The sequence below is a fragment of the Lissotriton helveticus genome, chromosome 4_1 (genome assembly GCF_964261635.1).
Source record: "Lissotriton helveticus chromosome 4_1, aLisHel1.1, whole genome shotgun sequence".
Taxonomy (NCBI): Eukaryota; Metazoa; Chordata; class Amphibia; order Caudata; family Salamandridae; genus Lissotriton; species Lissotriton helveticus.
In genome coordinates, this window is record NC_136063.1 from 1,527,308,265 (window position 1) to 1,527,324,293 (window position 16,029).

General features: G+C 44.3%; 1 protein-coding gene across 2 annotated transcripts in view; it reads left to right on the top strand.

Annotated features, from left to right (window-relative positions):
- Positions 1-16,029, top strand: part of ANKRD12 (ankyrin repeat domain 12) — a 358,273-nt gene that overhangs the window by 252,490 nt on the left and 89,754 nt on the right. For both annotated transcript variants that reach the window (XM_078688133.1, XM_078688134.1), the window contains one exon: positions 7,851-7,997. In XM_078688133.1, coding sequence (XP_078544259.1) covers positions 7,851-7,997 — 147 coding nt within the window. The remainder of the gene's footprint in view (positions 1-7,850; positions 7,998-16,029) is intronic.

Genomic DNA, 16,029 nt, shown 5'->3' on the forward strand with positions numbered 1-16,029 from the left:
TGATGCCACCGTAATCATTCATGTAGTAGGTCCCAGTAATTTCTGTTAAAGGGCTCATCAGATTTTACATGTAACTCGTAACAAGTGCCTCAGAGGAAAGTAACTTCTTTTACTGCAACTATAAATTCACCTTACTGCTTGGGTAACCCCAGCACTACAAAGCTGTTCGAGCAACACTCTTCAGAACGCCCACCCATAATTGTAAACTCCATACAATCATTAGTAAATATGAATTCTTCCCTGACTCTTCCAAACAGGAATTGATCACTTATCTGTCATACCTTGTCTGTAATGTTCCTTTTTTCCCAAAGATACTAGGAAAAGCATACACAAACCAGTTGTCAATTTCATTTATATATCTCATTTCTGCCACTGTGTTGGTCTTATTATGCTGTTGCTTTATACGAAGGGCTGCAGGCTAGAGCTTGCATGTATGGTTAAAATCTAAGGTGCTCTGTCACCTACTAATCTCTCCCCATGAAGGCTGAGGGCGTTGGACCGATTCTTGATCCTTATGATCTGAAGCAATTTCTCTATCACGAGTCCTTGGACAGAACAGAAGTGCAGATTCTAAATGCTAGGCAGCTGGGTTGTTGGATGAACTCTGTGCACCTCCAAGATGAATGATTCAGATTTTCTTAAAGAGAGCACGGAGTAAACCATCGATTCACATAAGGGAGGTCAGGTAACACATTTTATGTTGGCTTTGACCCTGCTCGCAGGCAGGTTGCTCCCCACGCCACCACACAGCCGCCAGCTGCCTGGTTTCCTCCTGCTGCCTGCCGCCGTCTCCCTGCTGCCTGCCGCCGTCTCCCTGCTGCCTGCCGCCGTCTCCCTGCTGCCTGCCGCGTCTCCCGCTCCTTCCTTCCCGCCGCTGCGGCCCTGCCACCTGATCCCCATTGGCCACCCCGCTCCCAGCTGTTCCTCCCACCCTTTCCACCTCTTATGGAGGCCGCGCAACGGCCGCGCCGCTGGCACGCCAAAGGCGTGCCAAAGGCAAGCCTGTCTGCGCCCGTCCGCGCCTGGACCGCGGCCAGCGCCAGAACCCCTGGACCCCGCAAACGCCACAACACCAGACTCCGCTACGACGCCATCACCCTCTACACACTTAACGCTGGCCGAAACCACACCTGCTTCCAAGCTGCCCCAAAACGGACTCACGGGCCTTTCTCCTGCCACACCTGCAGCTTCACCTGCGACAGAACCACCAAACTTCCAAGGACTGGACCCAACTACCTCAGCTGCATACTCGTCAACACCCACTCCGCACGCAAACACGCCGTCAAGCTCTGGGATCTGCTCGACACATCCGCCCCAGACGTGGCCTTCCTGACCGAGACCTGGTGGAACGACTCCTCGGCGCCCTACATCGCCATAGCCATCCCAGACGGCTACAAGATCTCCCGCAGAGATCGCGCCAACGGAATCAGAGGAAGAATAGCCATCGTCCACAAGTCCACCCTCAAGGTCGCCACCCACGCAGACGACACCCTCAACACCGCCGAACACCTGGACTTCCGGATCCACACCGATCCCAACACCACCCTCAGAAGAACACTCATCTACAGACCACCCGGACCCCGAGTTCAATTCAGCGACTCCATCGCTGACCTCGCCAGCACCAACGCACTCGCCTCCACGGACTACATCCTCCTCGGGGACCTGAATTTCCACCTTGAGAACAACAACGACGCCAACTCCGCCACCCTGACCGACAACCTTGCCAACCTCAGCCTCGGACAACTCGTCACCGCACCCACCCACCCACGCCGCTGGCCACACACTGGACCCTATCTTCTCCACAGGCACCCACGTCGCCTTCGACCACACCACCGAACTCCACTGGACCGACTACCGCTGCATCCATTTCACCTTCAACAAACCAACCACGCACCACCGCACCCAACATCTGCATTGCCTCTGCTGGAGCAAAGTCACCAAAGACCAGCTGATCACCACCCTCGCCCAGAACCCACCCACTCACCCAACCAACCCAGACGCCGCAGCCCGCAACCTCAGACAGTGGATCGACGACTGCGCCAACACCCTCGCCCCACTCAAGAAACCCTCCAACAACCACGCCAGCAAGAGACCCACCTGGTTCTCCGACGGGCTGCAGACCTCCAAACTGGAGAAGATATGGCTCCACGAACGCACTCTGGACAACCACGCAGCCCACAAGGACGCCACTCGCAGACATCACCACCTCATCAGAATAGCCAAGAGATCCTCCTTCAAAGACCGTCTGGATAACAACGCACACGACAGCAAAGAGTTCTTCAGCATTGTAAAGGAACTCTCCAACCCCAGCGCCAATGCCAACGACATACCGCCCTCACAAGAACTGTGCAACTCACTAGCCATCTTCTTCCACCGCAAGATCGCTGACATCCATGACCGCTTCAACACCATGACCGCGCCGACTACGCCAGACCCCACCTCCCCTGTGAACAACACCAGCGCCAACCGCCTGACCTCCTGGTCCAACGTCAATGATGATGAGACACGCAAGGTCATGAACGACATCTCCTTCGAAACAGCGACATTCCCGGAAAGCTGGAAACACGCCAAAATCAACGCCCTCCTCAAGAAGCCCAAGGCGGACCCCTAGGACCTCATGAACTTCCGGCCCATCTCAATGCTCCCGTTCCCGGTGAAGGTCAGCGAGTAAATCGTCAACATGCAACTGGCCCGCCACCTGGAAGACGACAACATCTTGGACCCGTCCCAGTCCGGGTTCAGACGAAACCACAGCACCGAGACAGCCCTCATCGCCGCCACAGACGACATCAGGCGCCAACTAGACAACGGCGAAACATCAGCCCGAATCCACCTGGACCTGTCAGCCACCTTCGACATGGTCTGCCATCGCACTCTAAAGACACGCCTCCTAGAAGCCGGAATCCAAGAGAAGGCCCTTGACTGGACCACGTTCTTCCTCTCCGGCAGAACCCAGAGCGTCCGCCTCCCGCCCTTCCTATCCGAGGCCACCGACACCATCTACGGCGTCCCCCAGGGCTCATCTCTCAGCCCGACGCTGTTCAACGTCTTCATGGCCCCACTCGCACAAGTGGCACGCCAACACGACCTCAACATCATCTCCTATGCTGACGACACCCAGCTCATCCTCTCCCTCACCAAGGACCCGCACACCGCCAAAACCAACCTCCACGAGGGAATGAAGGCCGTCGCCGACTGGATGAAGAACAGCCGTCTGAAGCTGAACTCGGCAAGACGGAGGTACTCATCCTCGGACCCACCCCCTCAGCCTGGGACGACTCCTGGTGGCTGACCACACTGGGAAGAGCACCGACCCCCACCGACCATGCACGCAACCTAGGATTCATCCTCGACTCCTCCCTCTCCATGTCTAAACAGGTCAACGCCGTCTCCTCCTCCTGCTACAATACCCTCCGCAGGATCTACAAGTGGATCCCGACCGAAACAAGAAGAACGGTGACACAGGCCCTCGTCAGCAGCAGACTGGACTACGGCAACACACTCCACGCAGGAATCCCAGCCAAACACCTACGACGACTACAACGCATCCAAAACGCCTCCGCTCGACTGATCGTCTACGTCCCCCGCCGCAGCCACATCATCCCCCACCTGAGAGACCTACACTGGCTCCCCGTCGACAAGAGGATCACCTTCAAGCTCCTCACCCACGCACACAAAGCACTCCACAACGCCGGACCAGCCTACCTGAACAGCATCTACACCCCCACCCACCAGCTCGGCTCCGCCAGCCACGCCCTCGCCGCTGTCCTCTGCATCCAACGAACAACCTCCGGCGGCAGATCCTTCTCCTACCTCGCCGCCAAGACCTGGAACACCCTCCCTACCCACCTACGGCAGACCCAAGACTTACTCGCCTTCAGAAGACTCCTCAAGACCTGGCTCTTTGAGCAGTAGCGGCACCCCCTCCCCTCAGCGCCTTGAGACACTCACGGATAAGTAGCGCGCTTTACAAGAACTCTGATTGATTGATTGATGGATTGGCATCCAACCTTTACCTATGAGGAGCTAGTCTTTATTCCTGCTTTTCAATAAACGTCTGAATGCGCCATCCTTGCTCAGATTCTGGTGATCATTTATATTTTGTATAGCACAGTGGTTCTTAACCTTTTGACTTCTGAGGGCCCCTACTTAATCACTACTGGAAGCTATGGACCCCAAGCCTTTTTCTCCCGACATCATTCTGAAATCCTGCATTTTCATATTCCACTTCATCAGGTCACAACACGCACAGTACAAGATTAATATGCTGTATGACAAAAACTACAGCAAAACAATGTGCTGGGGAAAAAACAAATACTCTTAGGGAAGTAAATTAACTAAAACTTGAGAAATGTAAACAAAAGCTCTCTCGGCGACATGGATTACCTCATTTTGATTAAATATTACTCTTGACTTTTGGCTTCAGTTTCCCTAGACAGCTTGGACTAGCGCTAGGCAATCTAGTTTGGCGACCTACTGAGATTGTGTTGCAGACCACTGGGAGGTCTTAGCCTACGGGTTAGAATATGCTGGTCTATATGATCTTTATTCAACCTTTAACATCTGTCGAAGTATTAGTGCCTACTTCCAGTGCCGTTTTGAAGACAAACTTGAATAATGAGACCGATATTACTTCTTGTAGCCCAGTATGCTAAATCGTGATTATATGTGAAAGTGTGTGAAGGAAGTAAAAAAAACCTGCTGTAATCTTGACATGTATGAGAGAGAGAGAGAGAGAGAAAAGATGTAGAAGAAGAAAGCGATGATGCATGAAACGTGAAAAATGAGGATTTCAGAATAATGTGGGAAGAAAAAGGCTTGGGAATCCTTAACTTACAGTAGTGATTTAGTAGGGATCCTTAGAATGTTAAGTACCATTGATCTAGGCTGTAACAAACTGCCAATCACGTGGAATATAGATTAATGTATAAATTACCCATCTGTTCTTTCATGCAAAAGGAACATGCTTATAGGGTCCATATTTGACAGTAGGCCTAAGCAAGGTAATGGTAGTGAGGGTGGGAGGGAAGAAGGAACTTGCAAGTTGTCCAGTATACTCACTACAGTAGATAGTCATTTTATTTGAGTATTCCACCCATTTTATGCTGGGAATACTCTGATAATAACGAGGAGCATGCTACGTATTTTCTTGTAGTCAGATGAGCTCATTTTTACCCATTCCTTTTTCTTGCACAGCAAATTTTTACTCTAGCACCTTCGTAGTTCCAATTCTTAACCACACATTCTTGTGCAAGAGAGATCCCCATCTTCACCCCCAGAGAGCTTTTCTTGTTTGTAAGTTGGTGTCTGGAGATTCACTAGTATGTCCTCTATAAGATAGTATACTTTCTGATTTTCAAATGCAGCTTAAGAAGAATTAGGCACGTGTTGTCAGAGAGACATTTAGGACGATGTCCCACACCTGCAGGAGTGTACAGCCTATATGTTAGAGATCTCAATAAAAATAAGGAAAGAGAAGTTTACAGGATCTTGCCTTTTGAGTCTGAACAGGAATCTGAGAAATCCAGGGAATGGCCAAAGTGTTTTCAAATACTGTCAACTCATCCAAAATTCCGGATGCTAAACTCAGCCATGCTGGAGAGTCCCTTTAATCCTAGGCATCCCCACAAATGTCCTTGCTACTCCTCACAGTAGCCTCAGAGTACGGGGAGCTTTCTCTCACTCCTGCTGACTTAATGCCCCCCCCCCCCAATATCCCCCTCAAAATTTACCTCTGCATCAGGGACTGCCAGAATGTCACGCTTGATGCCTGGTGGCCTTTGCCTCTGCGGGGCCCAGCATTCAATTCAGAGCCTTCGACGTCCATACCAACACCATCATCAAGGCCTTTCACATTGACAATACACCCTCTGATGCCGACCACTGTAACTTCTCTCTAGTTGACGACATTGAGTTATGAAAACTTTAATGAAATACTGGGGGACTGCAGAATGATGCCAGAAAGATGGAGGCTAGGGAGGGACAAATTGAGAGTCAGAGGAGAAACCACTCATTCAAGTAAAAGAAACGATTAAGAGGCAGAAAAAAGTTAGGCAGTGATAGTGAGAGACATGCATATGTATTTGGTATTTGTGTGCACAAACCAAGCAAAAAGGCAGCAGAGTGCTCTGCAAGGTTAAAGACAATCATACAGTCAGTCCATGATAGAGGTAACTGGAATTTAGGAGCAGAAGTGTAGTTACTGTATTGTAATATAATGGTCTTTAGAAAGGTGCTTCATCAGTGCTGTCCTCATTTAGAGCAGTCCTCATGGGCTTGTTCTATTTTTTTACCCTTAGTCTCCAGTTTGATAGTGCCCTGGTTGCGTGTTTGCTAACGGCCACCAGAGATGGCGACTTTGCCTTCAAGATAAGTAGGGTACTGTTTGTGATGGCTTTGTAAATAATGCAGCTAGTTTATACCAAGAAGAATCCTGGTTGTCTAAAGAATATGTTAAATTCCCAATGTGGATCCTGAAAAAATAAGGAGTATATGGCTCCTGCCCTTCAGGAAGCTGAGCACTAATTGAGGCAACCTACAGTGGACATCGACCCTTCAAGAAGCCAGTAAACTCCTTCCTGAAAGATTTTTAGCAAGCACAAGCATGAGAAATACCCAGTCCCTTCCACTTGACTATTATTTATGTGATGAAAACCACTTCAAAAATCCAACTTCTCTGTAGGATAAAAAAGGAAATGCTCTTTAAGAACCTGGCATTGGTTCTGGAAATATGAAACCCTGGACTGTGCCCCAATGGTCAGCAATCTGTCTTTGCAGCAGCCACACACCAATGTTCATAGAGTCCTGTTTGTCTACCCTCCGGTGGAGAAGTTTAAAACTATACCTTCAATAATAATCTCAAGGTTTCGCTAGCACAATTACAGTGTACCATTGATCACTTACAGATGTAGACGCCTGCACAACTTAGTGATTAAAAATAAAATCCTGCTGCTAGAATAAGCTAGCTACACTAGTGACATCACTCACTGTTTATCCCTGGAAATATATAAGGCTTACTCTGACAGTATATCTTTTCAACAGAATCAATGATATGTAATATCATCCCTGGAATACAATGTTAGACAATTTTTACATGTGTTAAGATTAAGCATTTCACCCCTAAATAATTTTAAAAACACTGGTCCGATAAAGGAAATAAGACCAGAATGTGTGATCTCTGCAATGGTGGAACTCAAGATATTTTGCATGTTATTTCTGTTTGTTCTAGTGCAATGGTGAAATAAGCTAAAAATCAACTTTTAAAACCTTTGTATCTTAAATATCCAAAATTGATGAATTGATTTCTTTGGCAAAGTCACCCTCTAAAGAATTTGCCTGTTATGATTTGTTATTTTTTTTTTATTATCGTTTTTACCAATGTACTATTTTTTGTACTGTGACCGTTAGGCCTTTTAAACTTTAAACTTCTTTCAATTGTAATCTTTCATAATTGTAAATATTATTGATCTCAGACAAGATAGAAATCAATAAATATTTAACTTGGCAGTAATAAATATCCAAACAAATTTGGCAATGCGTGTCATTTTGCATCTCAATTGACACCTTAAAGGTTCACTTTAATGTTGTTAAAACTGTTTGCTTTTTGGGCACAGAAGTGATGCAAAGTTGTTAAAGCTGTGTATTGAAGAGTGTGTTGTGAAGTTAGATAAAGAGTAAATCACTTTCTAGTTAATAGGAATTACTTCACTGTCTGAAAATAATGTTCTTTTCAGAAGTGCATTATCAGAATTATCCATCCATTATATTATCAGAATTGTTCTCATGGTACTGTACATCAAGAGCTATTGGTGTATTTCTTTGATTATCTCATAAAACCTTTATATTTTTAGACAAAGAAGGCCCAGAGAAGAAAAAAATGAAAAAGGAAACGGGAAGCAAGAAATCTACACCAGTTAGTATTTTGTTTGGTTACCCTTTGTCTGAACGCAAGCAGATGGCCCTTCTCATGCAGATGACGGCAAGAGACAACAGTCCAGGTGACAACATCCATCTTTGCTGCGCTTCTTGTCTCGTCCACAAATTCACATTTGTTGTTGCAGTGTTTTATGTTTTTGAGTTATCTTGTTTTTGCCCTGATATACCTAATTTTTTTAACCTATGCAAGTACTGTAATATTCATCTCTGAAATATTTAGGACTTTGAACATGGGCGTTGTACAGCTTATCTTTAGAATTTAAATCTAATTGACCTCAATAATAGTTCATTGCAGAGACTCCTTGGTGTTTTAATGCTCACAGTTGGGAAGTAAGATATATAAACAGTGATTCTTTTAAAGTGTGTATCAAACAATGTGATTATATCTACAAAGAAGTGTATTCACCTTCAGAGCTCCCTCGACCGTTTACTCAGTCATCTATAACCATCTTATCGACGAGTAACAATCCTGCCCTTTTGACCGAAAAGGGTGCTGCATGTCATCAATTACTCTTAAATACAGGCTTGTAATGTTCCAAGAACAAAAATAAATAAAGAAAAACAAATTCCTACTGAGATTCTCTTTGAAGACTATTATCACATTGCTTAACAATAATAAATAGTTAACTGAGCTCCTGTTCTCCACCAAGACGTACTACGTTCCTACCTTCACTTCAGGCACACAGGCGTGCATAGAGATGAGTCACAAATTCTACCCACCAACAACTATATTGCTTGTACAGTGTTTATCATAGAGAGTTACACAATGGTGTGTGGCCAGGTGAGTACTGGCGAGGACGCTAGTCCCTGTTGTTCTTGCCTCCATCTACTATAAATATGTAACAAAAAATTATCATGTTTGGTGATAGCTAACTGGTTCTCATTTCTTTTTTTTGGCACAAGCAATTTCGAATGGTCATTAGTGGAAACATTTGTCTGGCCTCCAATATTTGGAGGGCAGTGCTTAGGTGCCAGAGAGAGTTTTGCCTGTGCTGACTTTTCCTAGGCCAAGGCGATCTAGAGTAAAAGGTGATTGAAACGAAGAGCATTAGGAGACTGATGAAGTATTGCCACCTTCAGTGGAACTGCAAACATTTAGCCAAGTAAGAAGCTAAGTGCACAGGCATCACAATGAGGAGAGTTGTGAACTTAACGCAGTCACACTGACTCGAGTAAGTATGGGCCGAAAATTAACTGATTGGTCAGCAATACCCAACCTGCCCATGCCCAGTCGGAAGCACTCAGGCGGCATAGAAAGAGGAGTACTGGAAGAGCAGGAAGGTGAGGTGGAGTCCTGATAGGCACAGTTTGTCCCCCGTAAATTCCCCCCTCCCCCCTCACCACCACCACCCCTCTCAGTGGCAGCCTCCCAGAGAGCAACCAGTAAGAGCACCTTTAAAGACATTATTTTAAAATTGATCAATGGCTCGAGGAACTTTCTGTAAGGCAAAGTGAATGTGTCTTTTCATGGAAATACCTTCAGAATGCTGTGGATTAGGTGACATACGAAGGAGTACTGAGCTAGACATACTTTAGGAAATGTAAAGCAAACTTTAAGCTGGGAGGCCACACTACTTTGAGAAGAGCGGCAAGGATGCAAGGATGCAAAGAGCCTTACACTGAGGAGCAGCATTAGAATTGTTGGAATGCCATAGAGGGCAGAGGCAGTGAACTCCTAGGTATTCTTGGAAAAATGGTGGAAGCCAGTTGACGAGAGGTAAGGTCTTTCAAACTGATCCATGGTGAGTGAAGTGGGCCTATGTCATTTTACCTGCCATGTTTTCCTATCACCGTCTAGTATGGTGAGTGAAGTGGGCCTATGTCATTTTACCTGCCATGTTTTCCTATCACCGTCTAGTTTCTCTGCTGAGATCTCCTTCAACGAAAAACCCAAATGTAAGAGCAGAGACTCAATGCTTTGTAGTGTAGTTCCTATTATCCCAATAGGCTCTGCGCATTGGAATAATACCTTCAATAGTATAGGCCTAGACCAGACGTTAACTAGGTCTACTACTGTCGATATTAGACTTAAAGTTTAGGGTTTTGCCAGCTAGCTCAGAGTTCACTAGAAACTTTCTCGAATAGGCAAGGAGGAGTTGAACCTCCCTGGATAGACAAGAAGGGATTTAGTTTCTGACAACCATAGAACATGACAACTTTGCTCTCCCCTAATCAAGAGTGTATCTCTAGAGTCGTGTGAAAACAAAAGACGACTTATTTTACTCAGTCAGTACGTGCATTCTTAGTCTCACCAGATTGTAGAGAAAAGGAAGAGACTGGCATGTTCAATAAAAGATGTTATTTATTGATCAGTCACTTTTCTCATACAAGAGAAATGGATCAATATTATTGCAATACTTATGGTTAAGTAAAGTGCATACAATAAAAGCAGAAGTATAAATAATACTGTAAAAACATTGATATGGTTTCTAAGCCATATGAAGGTTTAAAATGAATAAAATGAATACATACACATTTACATTTGACTAATCGTACTCAACTGGTGTTTCTAACTACGCCTACCCCGTGTACCTGACCTAAGCCTAATACGTGGGCGGGAATAGAAAGTTACAGTTTAAGTTAAGTTTGTTTTGCCAAGTGACTGACTAAAGAATTCTCTGCAAGGGGTTATTCAGTTCTGTACCTGGAATCTAGGATGAATGAGGGATGGTATCTCTCGTCTCTGGTCTCGATATTCCAGGCTGCCTGCGAGGGCTACCCGGAAGCGCCGGAGCTGGATTTCTCGGCAGGAGAAAGCAGCGTCTCGTTCTCAGCGCGTCAGGAAGGCGGGGCTGCGCCAGCGGGGTCTGCTCTGCTCTGGGCTTCGGCAAGTCTGGCTGCTCCGATCTCGTCACCACCGCGTGTGTTTGCATAGGGCAATATCGGTAATATTTATACCTTTAAGGTGCCGAGATTGACGTAAGGATGGACATAGATACGTCAATAAGGATGTCATACGACCTGGTCGTTAGCACATTCTTTTGCTGAAGTTCTCGGTGAAATCAAAACAATGGCCGCAGGGTTTTTCCCAGGTCTGTCATAGGTTTGATTTGTTTTGAGAACTCCGTATGCCTTATCAGGGGCTGGAGGAATATCGCTTGTCTAATTAGATGGCAAGCGTTATGACCTAATCAGATAACGCGCTTCTGTGCCGTGGTGTGGCTTTATCAGATAACGGTTCCTGCATCATGGGGGTTTTCTGCCTCATGGGATGGCTGCTAGTTAACTTGTTAACCAGAATAGGGTCAGGAATAGGGGGATCGATACAGAACCTATAGGAATACATCACACCCACTCCACGCTAACTATGGACATATTTACGAATCTATGCATAGTAAAACATACTGTAGAGTATCGTGTATACCTTACCACCCCAAAATACATAAATGCATTTTTTAATTATCAAATATACGGAAAAAACAGTCATATGTAATATATGCACTCAAGCTGTAGAATAATGCTAAAGTAATCACGCATATCTATACATTATCACTAATTTGTATATGAGAATTTGCACATGAAATGGCTCTTAATACAGAAAAAAGTTTCGAGACCATTCCATCACAGAATAAAATAATTATGAACATACCAGCGGGCAGCTAATGTCTATAAAGTATCTAAAAATAGAAATTTTAGTTCTCTAAGAATAGTTCTTACTTTAAGCAGAAAATAAGTGTCCCGAAAAATTCGTAAAAATATTTTGGGGCTGCTGAAAAAAAAAAATTGCTGTCCGTGAACTGGAGGGAAAATTGTTCATGGTATTTTGCTATTCTAGTTGAAGGCCAAATTCAGGGAACGCCGTGTGCGAGCTTGCTCAAAAGTCTCTATTTCTGCTCTGGTGAGAACATCATATCATTTAGACTCTCGAAAAAGTTGTCAACAGCTTCCTGGGAGAGTTCCAATAACTCGGAAAAAGGTGTAACCATGCAATCGTGCGCATGATTGTCTCCATTGACGTTTTGATTAGTATTGCTGACAGAAGGTCGTACCTGATCAATGCTGCTTTCATCATGAACTTCACTACCCCTTAATCGTAGTGGTGAAGTTTCCACGAATGCCGTCATCAGGATTGGTAGCCGTTGAGGGCAGCACAAAGCATGAGCCTTTATTGGACTCAACAATGTTTCTGCATCCATTGGCGCATATGATTGTAGAGTCAGACAGGTGTCTAACACGCATTCTTCTCCGCATAGCAAGCACCTTAATACAGGTAAAACACATCGATGCCACATTGGTCGAAATGAAAGAAACCAAGTCATGTTCAGGTCTCTAAGCCGGGATAGTCCCAGGATTTTTGATATCCGGTCCCGGTATCCAATGGCTAGGATTGTTTCTTCCCTTGTCGCAGGTGTTTTGTCTGTGACATGGTTTGCCATAACGAAATATAAGGACTAAGAATAGGATTCCTGCAATTAGTCCTAAAATGAGGGGAAGTCCGCCAAAAATCGAATGGACGAAATCTGGAAAAATACCCAGTATGGCTTTGAATGGTGTTAATGCCATCGAAAATACTGTCTTAAATACTTTTGAGACTCCACTGGTATCAGAAATATTTAAGATTTCATTCAGGATTTCTGCGAAATGTATGGGGGAATTAGTTGATAATAAGGAGTGAATCTCTGCAGTCGTCCTTGCGACTAGGAGATCATACGTTTCTTTTGATGACGTGAGTCTGGTCGGCGTCTGAAGAAGCACTGTTTTCATTCTGCTTAAAGTATCTATTCGAATAGAAGTAATTTTCAAGTTGGGCCATGCCCTTGCCTCCCTGTCTGGAAGGGAGCTGGGGAACAATAAGCGTCCACAGCACTTGACCTTCGCAGTCGTAGTTACGAGATAAGGAGTCCCGGGCATAAGACTACAGCATCTGCGATCTACAATTAGAATGTAACTCCCATTATAGAGTCTTTGAAAGAATGGTTCTATCTCTGTTGCAGGTGCGCCTAGCTGGTGACATGAAAGGTTATTTGAGTTCCCTTCACAGGCTCCATGCAAACGAATTCCATTACACAGAAGTGTACCGCTCAGTGACATTGCACAATTATTGCCACTAAGAAACACTTTCTGGCCTTTATTACTGACACATGCATGTGAATAGGGCAAGTTCCATGTTGTTTTAATGTACCCCTTTCCCAATTTTTCGTACATGCCAGCCTGTATATATTTTTGGCAGTATTGAAACCTGAAGGTTGATATTGGAATATTAATTATCCCATGTATTATCCATTCACTGACAGGTCGTTCTGACATTGTCACTGGTAATCTCTCGAGTTTCTCAATGCTCAGAATTGTATAATCAGCACCCTTCTGTGCCATACTGATTTGTTTATCAGTAAGGTTAAAGATATTGAATAGTGACGTTGTGTTGATTAAACGCCAAGGCACATAGCCTGAACGCAGATTTTGTAACGTCCAGCCTAGCTGTACAATAGAACGCAATTGAGACTGACCGTGTTGTAACAACAGCAAGTCTTGCGATATTATGTCGATTGCTGAAGACACAATGCTGTCCAGAGAAAAAATTCTGGAGGACAGAGTCATTAACCCATTGTCCACTACAGAAAGTGATTTTTCCAAATTAATACGGTCAATTTCCCGTATTCTTTCTGCTGTCTCAATTTGAGTCACCTTCCAGGCCTCGTTGTATGCTGCATATACAGAGGCTGCTATGAAACGTTTCTGACGCTGTTTGTGCGGTCCCATAATGAAATCACGCAAGTCAGCACCATCAGTAAGTAAAGTTAGATGTTGCTTAATTTCTGCCAGTGTGGAAGTCTGTAGCCACTGAAGGCATAATTTGCCCACACTGTAGGTGGTTATTATTCCTGGGTGTTGTCTTTGGGAATATCTAGGGTCTGGCCTGGTCATTTTGAACCCCTGTGTTTTGTTCAGGAATCTGTCTTGACAGTTATTAGTATCTGTGGGCCAGATCAACCACTGTTTCCAATCAGGATGTGTTCTGTTTTGGTTTAATACATAATTTACGTCTATCTCTTCATCTGTGGAGCTATTGCTGTTCATTGTTGGTTTTGGGATAGACGGTTTAGTTAAGTCTTTGATTTTGGCTAAGCCAAGACAGGTAGTTTGTTGAACAGTGTCATTCAAAAATATAATTTGTTCTGGGATCATGCAGGCTCTAAACAAAGATTCTATACCCTGTACTTGCCATTCTTTTGTACCCCAAACACTTTTTACTTCAACATTTTTGTCCCAATAATCAAAACCAAAAGTATTCATTTGTTCAAAGAATGAGTCTGAATATATCAATTTCGTGTTTGTTATCATGGTCTTTGTCCCTGTCTTATTTGACAATTTGAAATAAAATGTTTCAGCATTACTTGTGTTAAAACCTGAAAAGTATGAATATTTGTCATAAACGGTTCTTGAGCTTCCTTTTGGAGGGGTTGCACAATGTTCCCATTGATTATAATTTAAAACATTTCTAGGTTGTGCAGATCTATGTAGAAAATGGTTACCATAGTGGTTATAACAGTACATACTATCATAATTTGTCGAACCCTGCAAATAATCGTTTGGTAAATTTAGCAGACATCACTAAGTCAGACATCATATTATTTATACTTTCAAAGTCCCAATCATCAGCAAATGAGCTTGGTTTTACAAAGTCACTCAACGAGATCTTAATTTGGTGTGGATATTTCAGGATTTCAACCGGACCATAAATTTCGTAGTCAGTGATGTCCCATGCTACCCCACCCGGTATAGGATTGGCTGTGAAGTTGACTGAAGAAAGTTCTCTTTTCTCGACGTGTGAAGATGTGTGTGGTTTGAGGATCAAGTTGATTTTCTGACTTGCTGTGTCCATTTTAGCATATTTTCCCTCAATGAAGCGTCCCAAAGTTAGTACCATGATGAGCCAAAGTGTGAGGATAAATGCACCAAAACCCACCCAAAATTCAATCCATGGAGAAATCAGATATGTTTCTTTCAGTTGTTTCAAAAGTACTTTAACTTTATCTTTAAAGGTTTTTGTTGATGGCTGTGTTTTTGATTCAGTGAAGCCTTCAAAGGAATCATCGAAGTTTATGAAGTAGCCGGATGCAGTTCTGTCAATTGTTCCAATTGCTTCAGGATTACTGTTTCTTGCATAGTCGTTTGTTACTTCATTATAGATTGGTGTGTCTCTGCTAAATGTTTTTATTTGGGTTTTCAGAGGTCCAAGTTCCATTGCATTGTTGCATAGTCCTTGTTGTAGTTCTGTAGGCGTTTCGAATGTGATTAGCCTCTTAGATTGAACCTCTGTGTTAGTAGCAAATCTTGGTGTTCTACTACTTCTCGGGAGTCCACTTGGCCTACTATTTGTTATCGGCCACATGTTGTGGTTTTACCAGGTCGATGGATACAACTCGGTTCTCCTTTTTACCAGCAAGCGGCGGTAGTACAACTGATCTTGTCCCGTTGACAGACAAGACAGGAACTGCTTTTCTGTAAGAAGGCCCAAATTCCTTCTTTACCGCGATCTTTTCTCTGACTAGATCTCCGACTTTTGGAATCCAGACAGGTCTTGCTGGGACAGGTGGTGGTTCTTCAGTGGTTGTTGGCTGCTGTTTCAACTTTATGTTGCTCAGGTCTTTTCTTGTTTCGTTTAAGTCCTGCAAAATAGCCAAACGATCTTTGATATCAAAGCATTTTTCCTTTACCACTGAAGTCTGACTGTCGAGATCTAAGACTAACATCCTAGTTCCAAATAATAATTCGTACGGACTGAATCCCTTCAGAGAATTTCTTGGCAAGTTATTTAGACTACGTTGGACACTTATTAGATGTTTGACCCACCCAGCTCCCGAACCTAATATCCTTTCTGTTATAGATAGCTTTATGCCTTGGTTTTTTCTTTACACCATCCCGTATCCCTCAGGAAGGAAGTGAGAAGAGTCCCGCTGTGCTATGCTCACTTGGCCATGTTTCCCCTCAGGCTGGAGGGCCAGATTGAAAACAATGGTCAAACGTAGCATGCCCTTAGCGTATATGCCATTTAGACTCGCAAATCTTTGTATAACAGTCCAGACGTCAGCCGAGTGCTGATGATCTACATTATAAGTGGAAACTAGCCTGTATATGTTAATCGGACGCTTT